This window comes from Pinus tabuliformis, chromosome 7 (assembly GCF_031772625.1).
Source record: "Pinus tabuliformis cultivar Carrire ecotype Pingquan chromosome 7, CPIR1, whole genome shotgun sequence".
Lineage (NCBI taxonomy): Eukaryota > Viridiplantae > Streptophyta > Pinopsida > Pinales > Pinaceae > Pinus > Pinus tabuliformis.
Window position 1 is genome coordinate 859160276 of NC_142293.1, and position 21013 is coordinate 859181288.

General features: G+C 38.7%; 1 protein-coding gene across 2 annotated transcripts; it reads right to left on the minus strand.

Moving 5' to 3' along the window:
* Nucleotides 1–1227: 1227 nt before the first annotated feature.
* Nucleotides 1228–10508, minus strand: LOC149250318 (FRIGIDA-like protein 3). 2 transcript variants are annotated; one of them, XM_089456427.1, is made up of 2 exons: nucleotides 10022–10504; nucleotides 1228–1351 (listed from the first exon to the last, which is right to left on the minus strand). In XM_089456427.1, the coding sequence occupies exons 1-2, from the start codon at nucleotides 10329–10331 to the stop codon at nucleotides 1290–1292; spliced, it is 372 nt and encodes a 123-aa protein (XP_089312553.1). In that variant the 5' UTR covers nucleotides 10332–10504; the 3' UTR covers nucleotides 1228–1289. The 2 variants fall into 2 exon arrangements, 1 of the variants encoding a protein (XP_089312553.1); XR_016265936.1 differs by lacking the exon at nucleotides 1228–1351 and adding an exon at nucleotides 9430–9761 and having other exon boundaries at nucleotides 10022–10508.
* Nucleotides 10509–21013: the final 10505 nt, after the last annotated feature.

The following is a 21013-nucleotide window of genomic DNA, read 5'->3' on the forward strand; positions in this document are numbered from 1 at the left end:
GTGAATGAATAAATATACTTTGAATTAATGGAAGGAGACCATATCCTACACAATATTCAATTTGAGAAGGTAAGTGGGGAATTTGAATAATGGAAATCATAAATTTATTTTAGACCAATATTCCTCAATATTTTCAGATAATGTAAATATTAATACAATTTGTAGGATAAGATTTAAGTGGGGCATTACATACACCCCTCCTTCAGAAAACTTCGTCCCGAAGTTAGAATGAAAAGATACAAGGAGTTTTATAGCAAACCAGAAAGAGTTATAGCATTAAAATTCGATGAGTCAGATAATGGCATTACTTCCCATCAAGAGTCTCCAACTGATCTATAGCTTCCTATCCACCCTGGCCTACTTCCGTTCCCACCCTATCCGTCCTCTGCTGCCTTATCAGTGGCAAAGGCCCTACTGACCACTGATAAAACCGACATGGTGGGAGCGTCGAATGCCTCGACCAACTTTCCCCAGCAGGAATCTGGCAATCGTCATCACACGTCTAGGGGGAGCGTTCAGCTGTCCTCCCCACGATTCCAGGTTTCAGAGGATACACGGTGGGAAACACCTCCACCCCTCCTTCAGAGCACGGACCACACTACAAAGCTGGTTGGACTTGTCATCGAATAATCCAGTCGGGTCGTCTTGCCACCTGTCATTTGCATTTTTTCTTGTGTCATAAGAGTGCATATCAAGTAGATACCAATGAAGTAAAATAATGTGCATTATACCTTCCTCATGAGATGTCTCATCCTTCCCTCTTGGCTATCACATAGTTCTCTTCCCCTGCGGGTTAGCCTCTCATTCGTGCATTTATATACAACAAGACATATAATCATCACATTACTAAGTCTAGTATCCATGTGTCAATCTAAGAATTCTCGCTAAGTCATTCATTTAAATAAATCATATCCACTTGAGCTATATATGAACCAAAGTAATTCTGATAAGTTACCCACTAGATAGTCCATCACTAAGTGAGTCATACATGTAGTCCATACATCAACCATTTCTGTCATAAATATCAAATTTATCAACTGATTCATATAAGTAGTTTTATGTGTCAACCAAATGCATCAATATTACATAATGTTCATAAATAAATAACATGGAAATAGGATCTTAACATAGGTAGCTATCTAAGTCAAAATAGGCATCACAGATGCTCAAAAAGTGAGGGGTAGTCATGATGCATAGTCTCTGCATCCTCCCAGGTAGCAGATCCTGGGCTATACTTGTCCCACTGGACCTTAACTTGGTCCAGCGTGCGACGTCTGAGCTATCGAACCCTACGGTCCAATATGCGTAATGGTTCTACCATTACGGTTCCCATGTCCGAGACCTGCAAGTCCTGCCAATCCAGTTTGTGAGATTCATCAGAAACATAATGTCGCAAAACAGATACATGAAAAACATCATGAGTTTTATGCAAATGGGGCGGCAGTACAAGACGATAGGCAACTGGTCCAATCTTCTCCTTGATCCTAAAAGGTCCTACGAACCGAGGTGACAATTTCGTCCCCTTCCCAAACCGGATGGTGCTTTTGTTGGGCCGGATACGAATAAAAACTTGGTCCCCTACCTCATAACTGCGATCAATCCTATGTGAATCAGCATAACTCTTCTGCCTATCCTGTGCTTCCTTTAACCTTTGCCGAACCTGCTTTACCTGTTCCTCCATTTCTTGGACTAATTCTGGGCCAACTATCACTCGGTCCTCCAACTTTTCCCAACTCAATGGCGTCCTGCAAGGTCTTCCATATAGAGCTTGATAAGGAGGCATCCCGATTGAACTATGATAACTGTTATTGTAGGCAAACTCTACCAATGGTAAGTACCTTTCCCACTGAGTCTGATTATCCATGACGTACATCCTAAGCATGTCCTCCAGAACCTGATTTACTCTTTCGGTCTGCCCATCTGTTTCTGGATGATATGCAGTGCTTAGGTTTAACTGAGTTCCCAGTGCTGACTACAAACTTGTCCAAAACCTAGATGTAAATCGGGAGTCTCTATCAGAAATGATCTTTGTGGGAAATCCGTGCAGTCGGATAACGTCATTGACAAACACTCGCGCCACATCCGTAACATCGTAAGTGTCCCTTACTAGGATGAAATGGGCACTTTTGGTCAATTTATCAACTATAACCAATATGGCATTGTGCCTCTAGGAAGTGAGTGGCAAACCCACCACAAAATCCATGGAAATTACTTCCCATTTAGATGTAGGGATGTCATGAGGTTGTAGGAGTCCTGCTGGATGGCGATGATCAGCTTTCACTCGTTGACATTCAAGACATTTGGCGACAAACTGGACTATGTCATGCTTCATGCCTGCCCAAAAGAAGAGTTTCCTTGTGTCTGCGTACATCTTCTTTACCCCAGGATGTGCACAATAGAGTGCTCTGTGAGACTCTCCGAGGATGGTTTCTCTTATACCCCCTTCCTTAGGTACGTACATTCTCCCTTGGAATCTCAATAGCCCATTTGATTCAAGGACATATCCTTCAAACTTTGGTTCTATCTGCTTCCCACTTTGGATAGCTGAGATGACTTTTAAATACCAACTATCTTCAAAGAGTTTCTCCAATATCCGCTCCCTTAAATTTACCTTTAAGGCTACTAGGGAGAAAGTTCGTGGCCTCCTGCTTAGTGCATCCGCCACTACATTCTCCTTTCCCTTGATGTATGAGATTTCAAAATCATACTCACTCATGAATTCGCTCCATCGCCTTTGTCTGGCGTTCAAATCCCTTTGAGTGAAGAGATGCTTTAGGCTTTGATGATCTGTTCTTAACTCAAATCTTCTCCCAATGAGGTAGTGTCTCCATAGCTTCAAGGCTAACATCACTGCTGCCAATTCTAAGTCGTGGGTAGCATATAACTCTTCATGCTTCTTCAATTTCCTAGAAGCGTAAGCTATTACTCTGCCTTCTTGCATCAATATTGCACCCAATCCCTGCGTCGAAGCATCGGTGCAGACAGTGAAGTCTTTAGTCATGTCTGGTACTTGAAGGATCGGTGCACTAGTTAGTAACCTCTTTAGCTCTGTGAATGCAGTGTCACATTCATTTGTCCATTCATACCTAACCCCCTTCCGTTGTAATGTGGTGATGGGTTTTGCAATCCTTGAAAACCCTTCCACAAACCTGCGATAATACCCAGCTAGCCCCATAAAGCTACGTACCTCACGGGCATTTTTTGGTACTGGCCAATCCATTATGGCCTTCACCTTTTCCGGGTCAACAGAAATCCCTTCTCCTGAAATGATGTGCCCAAGGTAATGGACTTTCTTCTGAAAGAAGGAACACTTTGACAATTTCCCATACAATTGATTTTCCCTTAAACAAGTCAATACTACCCTTAGGTGTTGTTCATGCTCTTTTTCATTCTTGGAATATATAAGAATGTCATCAAGGAAGACTTGCACGAATTGGTCCAAATACTTCCTGAACACACCATTCATGAGGCTCATGAATACTTCTGGTGCATTAGTTAGACCGAATGGAACAACTACGAACTCATAGTGCCCAAATCGAGTTCGAAATGCTGTTTTTGAGATGTCTTCCTCCTTTATCCTCAATTGGTGGTATCCAGATCGTAGATCGATTTTTGAGAAGACCGTTGCCCCCTTCATTTGATCAAATAAGTCATCTATTCGAGGTATTGGGTACCTATTCTTTATCGTGGCTCTGTTTAAGTCTCTATAATCTATGCATAGGCGCAGGGAACCATCCTTCTTCTTGACAAAATTTACTGGTGCACCCCAAGGGGAAATACTAGGTCTGATCAATCCCAAGTCTAAGAGCTCTTTTAACTGCATCTGCAACTCACAAAGCTCTGGAGTTGTCATCCTATAGGGTGTCTTAGATATTGGTTCTGCCCCTGGTTTCAGATCAATGGTGAAATCAATCTCTCTTACAGGAGGTAATCCAGGCAATTCCTCTGGAAAAACATCCTTGAATTCAGCCAAAACTGGATGTTGATCCAGGGAAGGTCCTTTCTGGTCACTTACAGTCTTGACCAAATACAGTTTGCAACCTTGTCTGAGACAACGTTTTACCTTCATCATAGATATGAATCGTAGGGACACTCCCCTCTTGATTCCACAAATCTCAATTGGCCTACCTTCATCATCTAAACAGATCACCTTCTTCTTGAAACAGTCTACCAAAGCTCGATGAGCTTCAAGCCAATCCATTCCAACAATTACATCATACGTTCCCAATTCTGTGACGTATGCCTTCAACTTAGTCATACACACCCCGAGGTTTACCTGACATTGGTCAACACTAGGCCCTACTGCTTGTTTTATTCCAGAAGCCATCTCAACTTGTTTAAAGTCATCGTGCTCATAGGTTGCCAGCCCACATTTTTCTAATGCAACTGGTGAAATGAAACTATCTGTAGCACCAGAGTCAAACAAAATTTTAACTTTTACTTTGTTTATCATACCTGAGGTTTCTACCACGGCAGACTGGTGTTCAACTTGTTGATTGTCAACTGCGGCATAGATTCGGTGGTGGCTACCTGCTCCCTTTATTGGTTCTTTTCCCTCCCTTCTGCTGTTACTGGTTCGAAACTCTGGGCAGTCCCGCTGGTAATGAGGTCCTCCGCATCCCCAACAAGTGATGCGTGGTGGACCTTGAACCGAATGGTGTGGAGTTCTTTGGAAAGAGTTTCTTCCCCTGGAACCCCTACCCCCACTTGTTGTTCCTCGCCTATGACTTTGATTTGTACGCGCCCTTGAAACTGTGGGTGAAGCTGCACTAGAAACCATGGAAATTCCTACTGTTGGTGTTCTAGGTATAACCCTGTTTCCATATGGTGGTGGCCTCCGACTTTCCCCCCTTGGGAAGGTACGAGGGGCCTTCCTCATAAACCCTGTTTGACGTGGAAAGATGGCTCTGCCTTCACCCTTTAAATCTAGGTGTTCTTCGACATAACGAGCCTGTTCTACAGCTTCTGCAACTGAGGATGGTTTCCACATCCGTACCATTGCCCTAATCTTAGGTCTTAATCCATACATAAAACGATCCGCTTGGCGCTGATCAGTATCCATGTAGGAAACGTACTTGACTAATTCCATAAATCGAATTTCATACTCTTCTACAGTACGACCTCCTTGTATTAGGGCATGGAAGGCTCCTACCTGTTGTTCTTCATAATATGCTGGTAGGTACTTCTTCCTAAACCTCTCCTCAAACAATTCCCAAGTAACTGTGTCTGGAGTGAGGTGCAGTTGACGCTCTAAGTTACCCCACCAATTCAGAGCACTATCTCTGAGTTGGAATATTGCTATTTTGGCTTTGGAATTGGAATTGTAATCCCTTAGTGCGAAACACCTTCCCATCCCCTCTAACCAGGCTTCTGCACGCTCACTGGCACGACCTCCTGCAAATTCTGGGAGTTTAATCTTCTGGAGCTCTCTAGTAATGTCCTCAACTGGAGGTCTTCTATCATAGTCTCTAGGGGTTCCCTAACCCTGATGAAGGGTGTTCCCCTTCCATTTCATTTGTTTGGCGTCCTCTTAAGGTTTCATTAATTGCTTCCAAGGAACGCAGGATGAGAGTCAATTCTGGTGAAGGTAATGGGTTATTTGAAGGAGGTCCTTGTGAAGACTCCCCAGGCCCTTGGTTCCTTCGCGTCCTCACCATTTTGATTTGTTCAAAATCTGTTCAATATCTAAGACTTATTAATCCATCCTAGGACTTGTCTCTCTTAGCTGACTCACATACTGGCTTTCAAAAAAAATACTCATATAAAATGAAATTTTGAACCATTCTTGTGTATTCACCAATAAACCATTAATCCTATTTACATATAAGCAAAAACTCTCCACAATATTCCCTACTTAGCTTCAAAAGCGAATATTATGTTCATTGTGCCTCAAATGGTTTTGATACATCTATGTCTAAGAAGGAAATTTTGCTGATTTGAGTTAGGTAATATCCCCAAAAGCACAGAATTTAAATCCTAAGTCAACCTAGTGATTCCCCACTGAAGTAAACAAAGCAGTAACCCAAATTGAAACAATTAGTGTGAGCTGACATTGGAACTTTCACTAAGTTATCCAAACACCTTTGGGTCCTTCCAACTATGTGTATTTCCAGGTGATAACCACCTAAATGTATTTTAGTTTTGATAAATCTCAAAGTACTAAAATGACATCCTTATCTTATCATGCAAAACTGAATACCCAAGAGAAATCAACTGATTTGAAATATTCATAGAGATTATGATATTGATTTAATATATGTCATATTTATATTTTAAAACAGAAGCTGACAAAAAATTATAATAAATTTTATTACCTCCATAATATTAAGCCAGAGTATAGAGATTTGTCCACTTCCTAACCTTCCATTACATAGAGTTGATTATGTATTTCCAGAATCATAAAGAAATAGTACATAATTTGCAAAAACAAAAAAAGAAACGGAATGTATTAACAGCGTAAAAAAAAAAAAACTTCACAAGTTCAAACATGTGTCATTCATGCACAATGTACTCTCGTTGTATTTCTAACATTTCAACAAAATCCAAGGGCATTTTCAGATGCTAGGGACAAAATCTGGAGGTAGGTTTTTCTGCAGATAATTATTCCACACATAATGTTGCCTAAGTTAGCAAAATGAGATATTACCGTATAGACTAGCTGCTTTCCAATGTATCACTAATTTATAAATCGTGTCATAAATGAAACAAAATTGAATGTAAAAAAAAAATGAAAATCAACTAATGTTAGTTACAGATACCGAAGTAGAATGAGGTATTACTTTAGTTGGAAAGCATTGTCACGAGTATGCTCAAAGGATTTCGCTATTGAATCACTCATCCATTCAAGGAAGCTCTTGACATATTCTACTGTACTTGTAGCGACATTAGTTAAGAAGGCAATTGGATAAGTTAAGTGATGATAAGCCCAGTGCTGGTCCAAACATAAAATAAGCTCGAGCACACGACCTGCTGTCTCCACAGGGAGGAGCACATTGCCATCTCCACGTAGCACCTTTAATATCATATCTTGCGAGACATATAATGATCATACATAGTCAAGAGACCCAGTCTATATACAGGCTCTATAGAATACACAGGAGCAGAGAGCCCAAGCTTTTTCACAGCATATGGCAAAGCACCAATATGATTTGTGTCTGGATGTGAAATCAAAACAGCATCCGCAGTTGAGGCCACCCTGCTGAATGATTTTCAGAGTTGGTATAATGTCAGGTCTCTGCTCAGTTACTTTGTGCTCTGGGGCCTATGGCTGTCTAGAAACAAGATGATATTTGAAGGAAAGGAATTCCAATCTGGGCAGGTGGCACATATGATCAGAGTCTCCTACAAGGGAAGCTGGAAATTGTATCTTGAAGAAGATGCTAGGATCGCAAAAGGCACTGCTATTAGTGTGGAAATAGTTTGGAAATTTTCTTTTGAATGGTGCAAGCAAAGGATCCCTAGATAATTGACGTGCATGTGCTCTCCTTTATTTAATTCAAGTCATATGTTCTGTTTTAAATATGGTGCTGAATCTGCTGATACTGACTCCACTAACAGAGCAGAATATTTTTCCCTCTCGATTCTATTAATGGCATCTGTCCAGAATCTACTGATACTGACTCCACTAACAAAGCAGAATATTTTTCCCTCTCGATTCTATTAATGGCATCTGTCCAGATGGTTTAACTTATAAAGCTCTTGTACAGGCTTTTTGGAGAGAAGGTAAGATACATAAAGCTCTATGCATAGTTGGAGAAATGGGAGGCGAGGGATAGTTGAAGCAGCAAGCCTGTACTACGAAATTGCACGTTGCCTTTGTAGCGTGGGGAGATGCAAAGAAGCACTGTTGCAGGTCTGAGTGCATAGATTCTCTTGAAGATCTTGTAGTTTCTACTCACCCTTTAAGCTCTGCTAACTCATAAATAACCCATCTCACTCAGCAATAACTCAGCTACAAATAATGATGTCACTTTACTATGAAGCAGAAGTTTAGTGGAATAATGATGTAAGTTGTAACCAGATCAAAAGCATCATAAGATGCATTCAAGCCCCATCTTGACTCACTTTGGATATGAACGTGGAAAATTTGTTTTATGTGATCTATGTGGATATATTCCCTTCCTTGAGATCTGCTTCCTCTACCTAAACTGAAACTTACCCACATGAATATCCTAACTGAATATAGATATGTGCCCTCCTACTACAAATACATCATGCATACGCAACTAAACTTACTCTGCACCAAACTAAACTTACTCTGCACCAATCTCCAGTTTGCTTAGCTATTGACTGAGTTTGAACTCATCCTTACTGTTTGTTTGGTCAAACCAGCTTCAGTTCTATTTGAGGATGAGACTGGAAGACTCTCTCTATCTGCTTTCCCCATGGCACCATAAAAGCATTAGAAGCGAAGGAGTTGATGCACAATGATGATGGTGCACACATTTGAAAAGCTAGTGTTCAACGGGGTGTTCGGTCTTACATAAGCATCCAGAACTTGGTTCAAGAGCCAACTAGATGATCACATCTATGATGCACTCTGTAGTAGGAGCATGTTATATAAGATTTCTCTCTCTCATATTAGGGAACTCAATGAAAGCGAATAAGCCCCCTATTCCAACTCAATCTCTTGGTCCGATTCCCAGATAGTGGATGAGGTTCTGTTGCTTGGTATGCTTTCATGGTCATATAAAATCTATAGTATCGCATAGCTGGCTTTATGCTCAACCAAAAATTACATTTCGTCATTACATTGGGTCAGAGGATACAGCAAAATTTCTCTCTCTGGGTTAACAGAAGGAAAATGGAGTTCAATGTGATGGTCAGTGGTCACTATGTAGTTGTCAAACTCAAGGGAGATTGGAAACTTATTACCAATATAGACGGTTATTTCTCACAGGATGACAGTTAAGGGACCGAATGGAATCTTGCAACAAAGAAACATAGGTGAGTCTTTCTATAAACTCTCTCATATCTCCTCCCCAAAGGAAATTAAATGGAATATTAGTTGAGGGCTGTCTCCATTAGATAGCTTCTAATTTTTCTTGATGGTTGCGCCCATTTCCCTGTATGACTGCCAATATCTTTGTGAAGAAAACATCTGTATAGGCATTATCTCTACTTCGAAAAAGTTGGTTTAAACTTTATTCTAATTGAGGCTTCCAAATGTGGGTCGTTCTTACTATGTCGGAATGAAGCTTTCAAATGTTTTCCTTAATATGAGATATTCAGCTGGTGTAAGTTGAAAAAAAAAAATACCATTTTGTGTGTTGTTTAACTGCATTCCTAAGGTATTTACAGATTGTCCCTGCGGCCTTAGTCTAAACATTGCGAGAGTTACGCGACAGCTTGTTTCTACACTGTAACTGGCATTGATATTGGATGGTCATCTGTAAGATTTTTTTTTGAGTTGTCTGTGTTTTTTTTCTGGGTTTTGTTTTAAGGGTTTTTCGTGCGGTTTGAGCTATTGGGTGGAGATATCGAGCTTAGACAAGGGTTCTAAGAAGGTTTATTGTTTAGTTTGGTCGTATCATATAGGAGGGTTTAGCTCGAAGATCTCATGGACCCATTTGGGCACGCCCGCAAGAAGGCGAGGTCCGAGACCTTTTTGAACGAAAATGGTGGTCTGTTCAATCCCCATGAGAGTAACATATTCAGGGATGGCAACAGATTCAAGGCCGGTGGTATGAAATTCGCTTTACAGCCAGAAAAGGAGTCGAACTGCGCAAATTCTATGCTTTCATCTTATTCTTCAGATCGGCCTATGAACAAGAAAGTTTGCACATTTACCTATTGTCTAATTACACTCTAATCATTTCAGCACAAACACGAGAAAAACACATTAAAGCACACAAAATAGTGAACTCCAACCCCCTAACTTCTGGTGAATGGTATACTTTTATTTAAAGTATAAAGTATACAGTATAAACTGACAATGTAACCCTCAGCAATCTTTGCCTAAATACAAAATCTAAACTGAACCAAGAGGCTTCCTGAAACAAAGAAGGCAAAGTCTAGAAACCTGGTATCTTGTGAGTGATTTGAAGCGCACCATAGAGCTCTGGTGCCTTTGGGTTACCGGAAATGCGAGGGACTAGCGTACAAAAGTCATCATCCTTAAATTCCTTTGAAATTCCGTAAGAAGCCAAGAGCTGCAAGAATGTGTGTGCTTCCACAGGAGGGATGTGCGCATGGTCGGGGTTCATTTTAGATTTCCATGTAGCAGCAATTTTCAGAGCATATTTTTTTTTCCGCCTCCGATGATACCCTGTCTGACAACAAAACATAGGGCAGGGACTCCAAGAGAAAATCACATGCATATCTCTGCGCATCAAGGCCCATAGGCGGTTCACCCTCTCAATTGGACAGATAAAAATTGTTAACCACAATAGCTTAACCTCAAGGTCGGAGGTTCAAGCCCTCCTTCTAGCGTGTATAATATTGAGTTTAGTGGGCTTTGGGTCCAGAGTTTTAACCAAAGCTCTGATACCATGTGTAAGAGCCCTATCCTAAGGTCTGCTAATGGATCTAATTTTACTGAATTAAATAAGACAAGAGGTGATAACTTACTTACTTAAAGGGCTTTTAAACAAACAAAATTTTGTCATTTACATTATAATCAACATAAATTATGGTGTGCATTCCATTGATATCAACTTAACAAGAGTAGTCCATGGAAAAATACCTGTTCCGGCGGTTGATGACGATACCTTTGTCTGATAGCTCCAGCTGACGCTCCTTCTCGCCGACCCAACCGGATTTACCTCCCAGCCAACTAGGAAATAAATTCCTAGCCCAGGAAACCTCCACAGGTTCCCTAGCCCTCCGTGCCCAAGTCCAACCAGATATAGTGTGTCCTCAAGAAGAATGTGCAAAACTAGAAAACGATACTTTCCTCCTCTCAAACCCAAGAAACCTCCACAGGTTTCCAAGGTCTCCCAAAATCATAACAAGGCCAAACAATCACAACCAACCCCCACAATCCTAAGCAAAACTACAACTCCCACTCTTCTTCCTTCCCCCTTCCCTTTTATACCCTCTTTCCTCAACCACCTCTCATTAATGTCTTTAACTCTCACCCATCCTTGGTTGACTTCTCTTCCAAGCTAGAGTACATTTGGAATTGTGATATGAATTTAAAATTGAGAATTTAATGGGGAAGTAAATTTGGGAATGTGAAGTGGTTGACTTCTCTTCCATGCTAGAGTACATTTGGAATTGTGATATGAATTTAAAATTGAGAATTTAATGGGGAAGTAAATTTGGGAATGTGAAGTGGTTGACTTCTCTTCCAAGCTAGAGTACATTTGGAATTGTGATATGAATTTAAAATTGAGAATTTAATGGGGAAGTACATTTGGGAATGTGAAGTGTAATTACATGGGGAGGACCATGTCTCCTCCTTAGTAAATGTGAGGGTACATTGGAGTGTGTGAATGAATAAATATATATTGATGATAAGATGGAGAGGACTTTGTCTTCTCCTCATTAAATGTGAGGGTACATTGGGGCGTGTGAATGAATAAATATACTTTGAATTAATGGAAGGAGACCATATCCTACACAATATTCAATTTGAGAAGGTAAGTGGGGAATTTGAATAATGGAAATCATAAATTTATTTTAGACCAATATTCCTCAATATTTTCAGATAATGTAAATATTAACACAATTTGTAGGATAAGATTTAAGTGGGGCATTACAGATTACTCCCTCATCGACCTCTTCAATTGCTCAAGGTGATGACGAGGTGACCATCCTCATCTCCCCCTTTGCTTCATTTATCCACCCGATCTAAGAGATTCCAAAATATAATTATATGATATATTCTTAACCATTATTTAATTGTAATAAATTTTAATTATTTAAAATATATAGAAAATTAAAATAAAATTAATTTTAAGATATACTATTTAATTTTTTAATAATTTTTTAAGCAAACTCTAATTTAAGTCATTTATTTTATGTTATTTAGATCTTAATATCTTATAACAAAGTTTTTTACTCGTGATCTTACAATTTAGGAAGGCGATTGTTTGTTTTTACCGTTCTGAAATACTGGTTGAAGGTTATATAGGGATAGGGATTATGAGAATCACTTGATCGTTGTTGTTTCACTAAATTTGTACATTCACTGAGGTTTAATATAGGAAAAGAATATCTTTAGGTTATATAATAAATTTAAATTTTTTTATGTTGATTTATATTGGTGGATATGATTTGGGGTTTTATTGCAAACTTTACCTATATTATTATCATTTCTATTATAAGCTTTGGGCCAAGTTTCTTTAAAATTATATGGGATGACATTTATATAAGTTTGGAGTTAACCAAAGTTTACATTACATTGCATTGTTTTAATTATAATAGATAGCATTTATCTAAGTTTATCATTAACCAAAGTTTGAGAAATAGATAATTTTATATTGACATGAAAAATAAAACACTAAATTTGTTACTTATTATGTCACCTATTTGTAATCGACTTTGTTAGTCGAATCTATTACTTCACTGCATTTTTCCACTGCTTGCTTATCCCTTCACTGCTACCTCCCACTTCTTTAAGGGACTGGTATTTCTATAATAGTAATGCATAGTAATATTGGGATGAGAAAGCCAATTTGCATATAGGAAGCCAGTGGATCTATTTAAGAGAATGAAGTGGATTCCACTATTTAAGAGAATAAATGAGACTTGTTTCAAAGAATGAATTGGTAAGCTTTGTTTCATGTAAATATACCCCTTTTTTTGTAAGCTAAGGAATTTTATATTAATGATTTACAAAGATTATCAAAGTGATCATGGGTGATGCAAAATACCTCATTCATCCAGACCAACTAGGTCTCAAATCCCACTGGAAAAGAAATAGACTTCATAACCCAGAATCATTAAATTCATGACCAGAACTGGCCAACAACATTGCCCAACAGACCCAGCCAAATATAGCTAACATATTTTCCAAGAAGCATAGACACTATCATTCTAAAAATGTGAAGGGTCTGCCCATAATACATATAACCAAACCAAAATTTCACAACCCATTACGAAATAACCATGTTGAGACCTAACAACCAGGAGATAAGCACCACGACCAACCATAAAACATACAACTAGGGGATAGAAGATATGGAACATGCCCAATAGGATGGGCCAGGAACCACCATTCACACGGCAATGTAAATGAGAAGGCTACCAGAGACACCAAGCATCCATATTAATGAGCCAAGGGCCCTCACACAAAACTATCAAGCTACACCTCCACCCACATAGCACTCTAATCATTCTTAAAAGAAGAAATAATGGTTGGAGCCCTCGTGCTAGAACCAAGGGGATCCATCATATCCCCCCCATCTGATTCACATGCAATGTGGCTTTCTACACGATCCAACTAGGATTTGATTCTATCCAGACAAAACCGCTAATTCTTGAGCATTCTCTTGACGTCTTCCAGGGACGCAAAAACATTGTACGTCTCCACTTGTTTGTCCCTCAAGATCAGACCTAACAAAGTATTCATTTTCCAATCAAAATCAAATGAGTTTAGGAATTATTTCTTCTTTCCCCTGATGTGCCTACAGTTAGGAACCCAAGTCAAAATATCCTCCATGACCTATGAATTAGAGAGGGATTATATTTCAACCCTCACCTGTGTCTCTATCTTCCTAATTTATTTGCGCATTTTTGGCAGAACAAAATTGAAAAATGAGGCAACCAAGTCTTGAGAAAAAAATCCTAGCACCACGTTTCCCTTGCTGGACTCAGGCATTACCTCCTCGTCTGCTCCTTCCGCTCTGCCTCAACGACATATATGAATTAGAGTCAAACTGACAATAACTGTTATGAGTGCCTCTACCTGCAAAAGAACACAAGAACAAACAAGACCTACTTCCAGCAAGACCAGGGAACCAATAGACTAAATCATCATAGAAACTCCATACGGTAGACCCGGACACCACAAATGACACACCAATTGGGACAAAAGGAGTGACTACCTCCTCCCCAAAATTTTCACCATTGAATATTGAACCCAAAACAACCAACAAAAGGACCAATGGACTGCAAAACACATTGAAGCACATCCACCTTCTGTAACACCTCATTCCACATTTACCCTATTTTACAACCTCTCCAGGGTAAACATGAGCTGAGTGCTACTATGACATGACTTGACGTCCAAGTTCTATTTATGGAAGTGGGAAGCTACAACTTCACCCATAAGCCTTCATGCATGGGATTATGAATGAGATCTCCCTGTTTTGTGCATGCGGTCGTGAGATCTGTGCCACTTTTTTTAGGGATGGCATACAAGACATGCTTAGAACTCTCTAGAATCAAGTCTAAGATGCTAACATGTCTGAATAATGAATGCTAAGGTTAGGACTCACTCAAAACATGCCAGTATCATGATAATCATTTCGTAAAACAAGTGGTAAACATAGTAGATATAGGTCATGAATGCATATCTGATCATGATCATCTTAACTTCATCAAAGAACCATTAAGAAGGCTCTATGCCCTCTCAAGCTAGTTGCAACAACACTTGTTAGCCCATGCATTCATCAATCATTCAATAATTTATCCAATCATGAACAATATCCATATCAAGAACACATCATATAAATATGAACATAACCAACATACAACTAAAATAGAATCCATGACACACCACCCATAAGATCAACATAATAACCAGTACATGTTCTCATCAATTACAATAAGAGCATAGCTAATATTAACATATGTAAGTTCCAACCAATTTAGAGACTTTCACATAGCACCCGACCATAGATTGGGCTGAACCAAATCTCTCTTTCAACCAATCATCCCCATGCCATATTCCAAGAATGAATGTGGGATCATATGGGTTAAACCAAAATAGAACCAACTAGGGCTTCTAGAGGCCAAATCACCTCAACCCTCAACCACAATGATTTCACCTATCCGGTCTATAAATCACTAACATCAAAACAAGCTTGGATGCCTCTGACTTCCTTCACTAGCTCCAAAGGAATTTTCCCGTCTCCACCCACCCGTCAATAGTTTTAGGAGAAAACCAATCTCCACCCTTGACTCTTGGGAATTTTCCTGAGACCACCTCAACTGAGATCCAAGCCTACCGACCATCCAAAGCTTAATCAAAATAGAGAGCCCACTACATCATGGCTATCCAAGAAATAGCAAGGCAAGGCCGAAACCACTATCAATCCCAACAAATCCTATGCCAATGACAACAAAATAACCAAATGCATTTACCTTGCATTTGAATCCAGGCATGCTAAATCGCGCATGCACAATGTTACCTGTAAATCTACAATTATTTTTTGCCCTTACTTGTGGTTTTCCAAACTTTCTCTTGTGCACCCTTGCTTTCCTTGCTTGTTCTCTCTCCTTTGCTGAACGTTGACCAAAAGTTGTCAACTATTTCTCAGGTGCCTTTTTATCATTCATGCCTAGTATCTTCCTTTCCTTTTTTATTTGTTTTTCCTCTTTTCTTTCATTTTCCTCTAAATTCTCTCTAATTTCCCTCGCATGCATATTTGTGTCTCTTCATCTTCCTTTTCTCCTATTTTCCTTTATTTCCTTAATTAAATGTCATTTATTGCCTCTTGTCTTTTCCAATTTCCATAGCCATCAATAAACCATAAGTGATGCCCACTACAATGTTTACCCACCATTCAACTTGGAATACATGTCCCATGACCTTGGTTTTATTATATTTACATAAAAAATCAACCAGGGGTTGTTACAAACCCCTTCCTCTTGGGGGAACACCATCCTAGGTATTATAAGATACTTATGACCAATAAAACATACTGCTTATGGAGCTTTATAAGCATAGCTTGATGCAGTATTTACAATAAAAAAATGTTGAAATACGATAAACATATCGTTTATTGGAGCTTTATAAAACAACTTGATGTGATATTTACAATGACAACACATATATTCTCATACACATTTGCTTCAACTAGCAAATAAACATATTGTTTATGGATCTTTATAAATACAACTTGACGCAATATTTACCATGATATACACATATACACATATGCACATTTTATTTAATCAACAAATAAAAGTATACCCTTCCTGCATCAACAACAAGGGATTTAGAGGCTTACCCCTCCACACTCAAAGTAGTACTAGGATTCACCTCCTTCCTAGGAAGTTGTTGGGTCCCTATAATACTAGTGATTACCCCATTACTATTGTAGTTGTATCCCTTATTAATATTGTTGTGCCCCTATTGTCCCCATATTGTTATTACTATGCCCCATAGAATCCCTTTATTGTTATTTTTGTGGCTTTATATTATTATTGTTAGGTTGGCTGGGTTATATTATGACTGCTTAGACTCTTATATATAGAAAGGAGGTTTTGTCATTTGAATCATCCAAGAATTGCTCATTTGTGTAATGTAAATGAGGTTTCCCCCTCGAAGAGGCTGAATTCTAAGGCATTGATCTCTCTTTTCTATCTTTTTGTGAGCTGGCTTCATAACATTTGGTATCAGAGCTTTGGATTCTAGGGTTTCGCTGCTCCAAACAGGTCATCGTGGCATTTTCGCTATAACTTTTTTCTGCGATGTTTCAGACGCTAAAAAAAACCCATTTGAGAAGAAATCGTCCTGAATCTCGGGTCCGAATTTCAGAGCTTTTCACGCTATATTTGTGGAGATATGATCTGAGGAAGTTGGTCTTCTTGCAGACTCCTGAATTACATTCCAAATAGGTGACCTGGGGAAAATCGTCATAACTTTCTCTCTGAACATCAGATTGAAATTTCGTAAGAAGGTACAGAAAGAGGACGGATTTTAGTTTCTTGTATATATTTTTCAAAGCCAAAGGTCGAAACAATGACTCGTGGCATGTCATACAAGTTCGCTCTACTGAACTAGTATATAATCAGGTCATCTTGGGAGATTGTGCATAACTCTTCCTTGGAGAATCCAATTTGGATTAGACTGGTGGAATTGGAAAGAGGACACATAGGGATACTACAGGTCGCAATTTCAGAACTGGATGATCTGAAATTGCAGAGATACATCAGATTCAATATCAAGCTTCTACAAAGTGAAAAAGGGTTTGTAGTTTTTAATTTTTTTTTTGCATAAGATTGGTTTGAAAAATTAGCTTGAATTGGTAATTGATGCCCCAAGGAAAGAAAATGAAAGCACCTAGTAAGCAACTTGAAAGCTCTAGCATTACTCATGAAGAAGAGGAAGAAATGCAACATGATATATCAAAATTACGAGACCAAGTGCAACAAGTGTCCCTTGCACAAAAAGCAATAGAATCTAAGATGGATGGTTTAAGGAAAGATGTAGAAGCTAAGATAGATGGTTTAAAGAAAGGTGTAGAAGCTAATATGGATTGTTTAAAGAAAGGCGTAGAAGCTAAGATGGATGGCATGGAAGCTAAGATGAAAGGCATGGACGCTAAAATTGTTGGCATGGATGATAAGATGGAAGAATTGAAGATAAATATGAATAAGTTGCTACAAGAAATGGTCACTAATGGTGAAAGGGTAGTAAAGGAAACTCATGATTAGAACAAAAGAAATGTTAATCATGATTCCATAGACTTTAATGTTGGATCGAAGACCCACCATATTCCGAAAAGGATATGAGGAAGTTTGATGGCAAGGATCCCGCAACATGGATATTACAGATGGAGCAATTTTTCGATCTCAATAATGTGCAAAACACACAAAAGGTACGTATTGCAACTTTATATTTGGAACCAAATCAGTTTGTATGGTATCAATGGCTTTGCTCTTGTAAACAAATTATCACTTGGGAAATTTTTACGGAAGAATTGACAGCACATTATGAGGATACAGAAAGCAACACTTTTTTTAGTCAATTGATAAGTCTCAAGCAAAAGGGTTCAATAATGGAGCACATTGAGGAGTTCCAAAAATTGAACATAAGAGTAAAAAATATTCCAGAGGAGCATAGGATTGATGTATTCATAGGGACTTTAAAGGATAATATCCAACATGATGTTCGCTTTTGGGAACCTGATTCATTAGAGAATGCATTCAGGTTAGCAAGAAAAATGGAAAGCAAAATTATGGAAACCAGGAAGCATACCACTCACAACTATAAAGATGGAAGTGTTGTTGCCCTTAGTCTTCCACAACTTATAAGGTTGAAACCACAAAAATTGGAAGAAAAAAGAGCAAAAGGGCTTTGTTACAGTTGTGATAGCAAATACACTAAAGGTCATAAGTGTGCTGAGAAGAAATTATTCTACATAGATTGTGAAGAGGAAGAAGAAAAGGAGCAAGAAAGGTCAAAAGAAGAGGATATACTCCAGGAACAAAGCCTAGATAAAGAAGAAATGAATTTGACCATATCTTGTAATGCATTGGCGGGAATTACCACTCCTCAAACCATCAAGATAGAAGGACAAATCAAGAAGAGAAAGGTAATAGTGTTGATTGATTCAGGAAGTACCCACAATTTTATTCATTGTAAGGTAGCAAAAGAATTGAATTGCTTCTTATATCCAGCACCAGAGTGTCAAGTGATGGTTGCAAATGGAGGAACAATAAATTGCTCTGGAAAGTGCCATAATATCAAGCTATCCATGGGAGAATATGTATTGACTAGCCCAATGCTTTCCATTCCAATGGGAGGTGCTGATGTTGTATTAGGAGTCCAATGGCTACAATCCTTGGGTACAATAGCTTTTAATTTTCAAGAACTTTTCATAAAATTTTCTGTGGAAGGAAAGGAAGTTGAATTAAGGGGTATTGCAGGGAAACTGGGAAAAATAATCAGCTCTAACGGTATGACAAAGCTTCTAAAAAAGGAACAAAGAGGTGTAATTGCACAATTATGTTCGCTAGATGTTTCCACGTTGGAATCATCTATTTCTCCAGATCTCCAAAAAGTCTTGGACAATCATTCCAAGGTATTTGAGACTCCCAAAGGTCTCCCACCTATTCGTGATCATGATCATGCTATTCATCTGATTCTAGGAAGTGTTCCTCCAAACATCAGGCCGTACAGATATCCCTATGCCCAAAAGTGTGAAATTGAATGTATGGTTGCAGAAATGCTAGAGGCTGGTATAATTCAACCGAGTCAAAGTTCTTTCTCTGCTCCAGTAGTATTGGTGCACAAGAAGGATGGATCATGGCGCATGTGTTCTGATTATAGGGAGCTCAACAAGCTCACTATTAAAGATAAGTTTCCCATTCCTGTCATTGATGAATTATTGGATGAATTGCATGGATCAATTTACTTCACCAAGTTGGATCTTTATTCAGGATATCATCAAATCAAAATGAAGACTGAAGACATTACGAAAACAACATTTAGAACTCATGAGGGTCATTATGATTTTTTGGTCATGCCTTTTGGCCTTACCAATGCACCTTCAACATTTCAAGGTTTGATGAATTCCATTTTCAAACCATTCCTTAGAAAATTTGTGTTAGTGTTTTTTGATGATATACTAATCTACAACAAGTCTTGGAAGGATCATGTTAAACATGTTGACAGGGTGCTACAACTATTGGAGGAGAAACAATTATATGCAAAAAGATCCAAATGTTTCTTTGGAGTAAAAGAGGTGGAATATATGGGTCATATTGTATCTCATGAAGGAGTTAAGGTAGACCCTAGCAAAATTAAAGCCATTAAGGAATGGAAAATCCCCACATCCATAACTCATCTGCGAGGATTTCTCGGGTTGACAGGGTATTATTGCAAGTTTGTTAAGAATTATGGGAGAATAGCAGCACCTCTAACAACATTATTGAAGAAAGATGCATTTTCATGGACTCTAGAAGCAACAAAGGCCTTCGAGCATCTTAAAGAGGCAATGTGCCAAGCACCAGTCTTAGCTACACCAGACTTCACAAAAACCTTTATTGTGGAATGTGATGCTTCAGGAAATGGAATTGGTGCTGTTCTAATGCAAAATGAAAGATCCATTGCTTTTGAAAGTCATCCAATCAAGGGAAAGTTTTTACACAAAGCTATTTATGAGAAGGAAATGTTGGCAATACTCCATGCACTTAAGAAATGGCGACCCTACCTAATGGGAAGACACTTCAAGGTAAAAACGGATCATGATAGCCTTAAATACTTTTTAGAACAAAGATTATCCTCTGAAGAGCAAAAAAAGTGGGTCACAAAGATGTTGGGTTATGATTTTGAAATCATCTACAAAAAAGGGAAGCAAAATGTGGTGGCAGATGCACTCTCAAGAAAGGATGAGGATGTGGAAGCATTGTTGTGCGCCATTTCTATTATCCAACCAGATTGGATAAATGAAGTAAGGGAGGGATGGAAGAATGACGAAGAAGTGTGGGCACTTATTCGAAAGTTACAACAAGACTCTAGTACGTCTGATACATTTAGTTGGCAAAATGATTCGTTATGGTACAAAGATCGCTTATACCTCTGTAAGAATTCCTAGCTAAAACAAAAGATTCTTATGGAATTGCACACTTCTCCCTTAGGAGGGCACTCAAGATTTTTAAAAACTTACCACAGGGTTAAGAAGGAATTTTTTTGGGAGGGCCTTAAATCAGATATTCAAGAGTTTGTGGTGGAATGTTTGGTTTGCCAACAAAATAAAGTTGAAACAATTAAGACACCGGGTCTATTACAACCTTTATCCATTCCAAGCCAACGTTGAGAGGAGGTTTCAATGGATTTTATCACAGGTTTACCCAAGTCTGAGGGAAAGAGTGTCATCATGGTGGTAGTTGACAGACTTACCAAGTATGCACACTTTTGTGCAATATCACATCCGTTTAAAACTAGTACAGTTTCTACTGCATTTATGGAAACAATTCAAAAGCTCCATGGAAACCCAAAGATTATTGTAAGTGACAGAGATCCCATTTTCACTGTAAATTTTTGGACAGAATTATTTTCTTGTCTTGGTACTCAATTAGCTCATAGCTCATCTTATCATCCTCAATCTGATGGGAAAACTAAGATAGTAAACAAATGTTTGGAAGGATATATTCGTTGCTTTGTATTTGATAA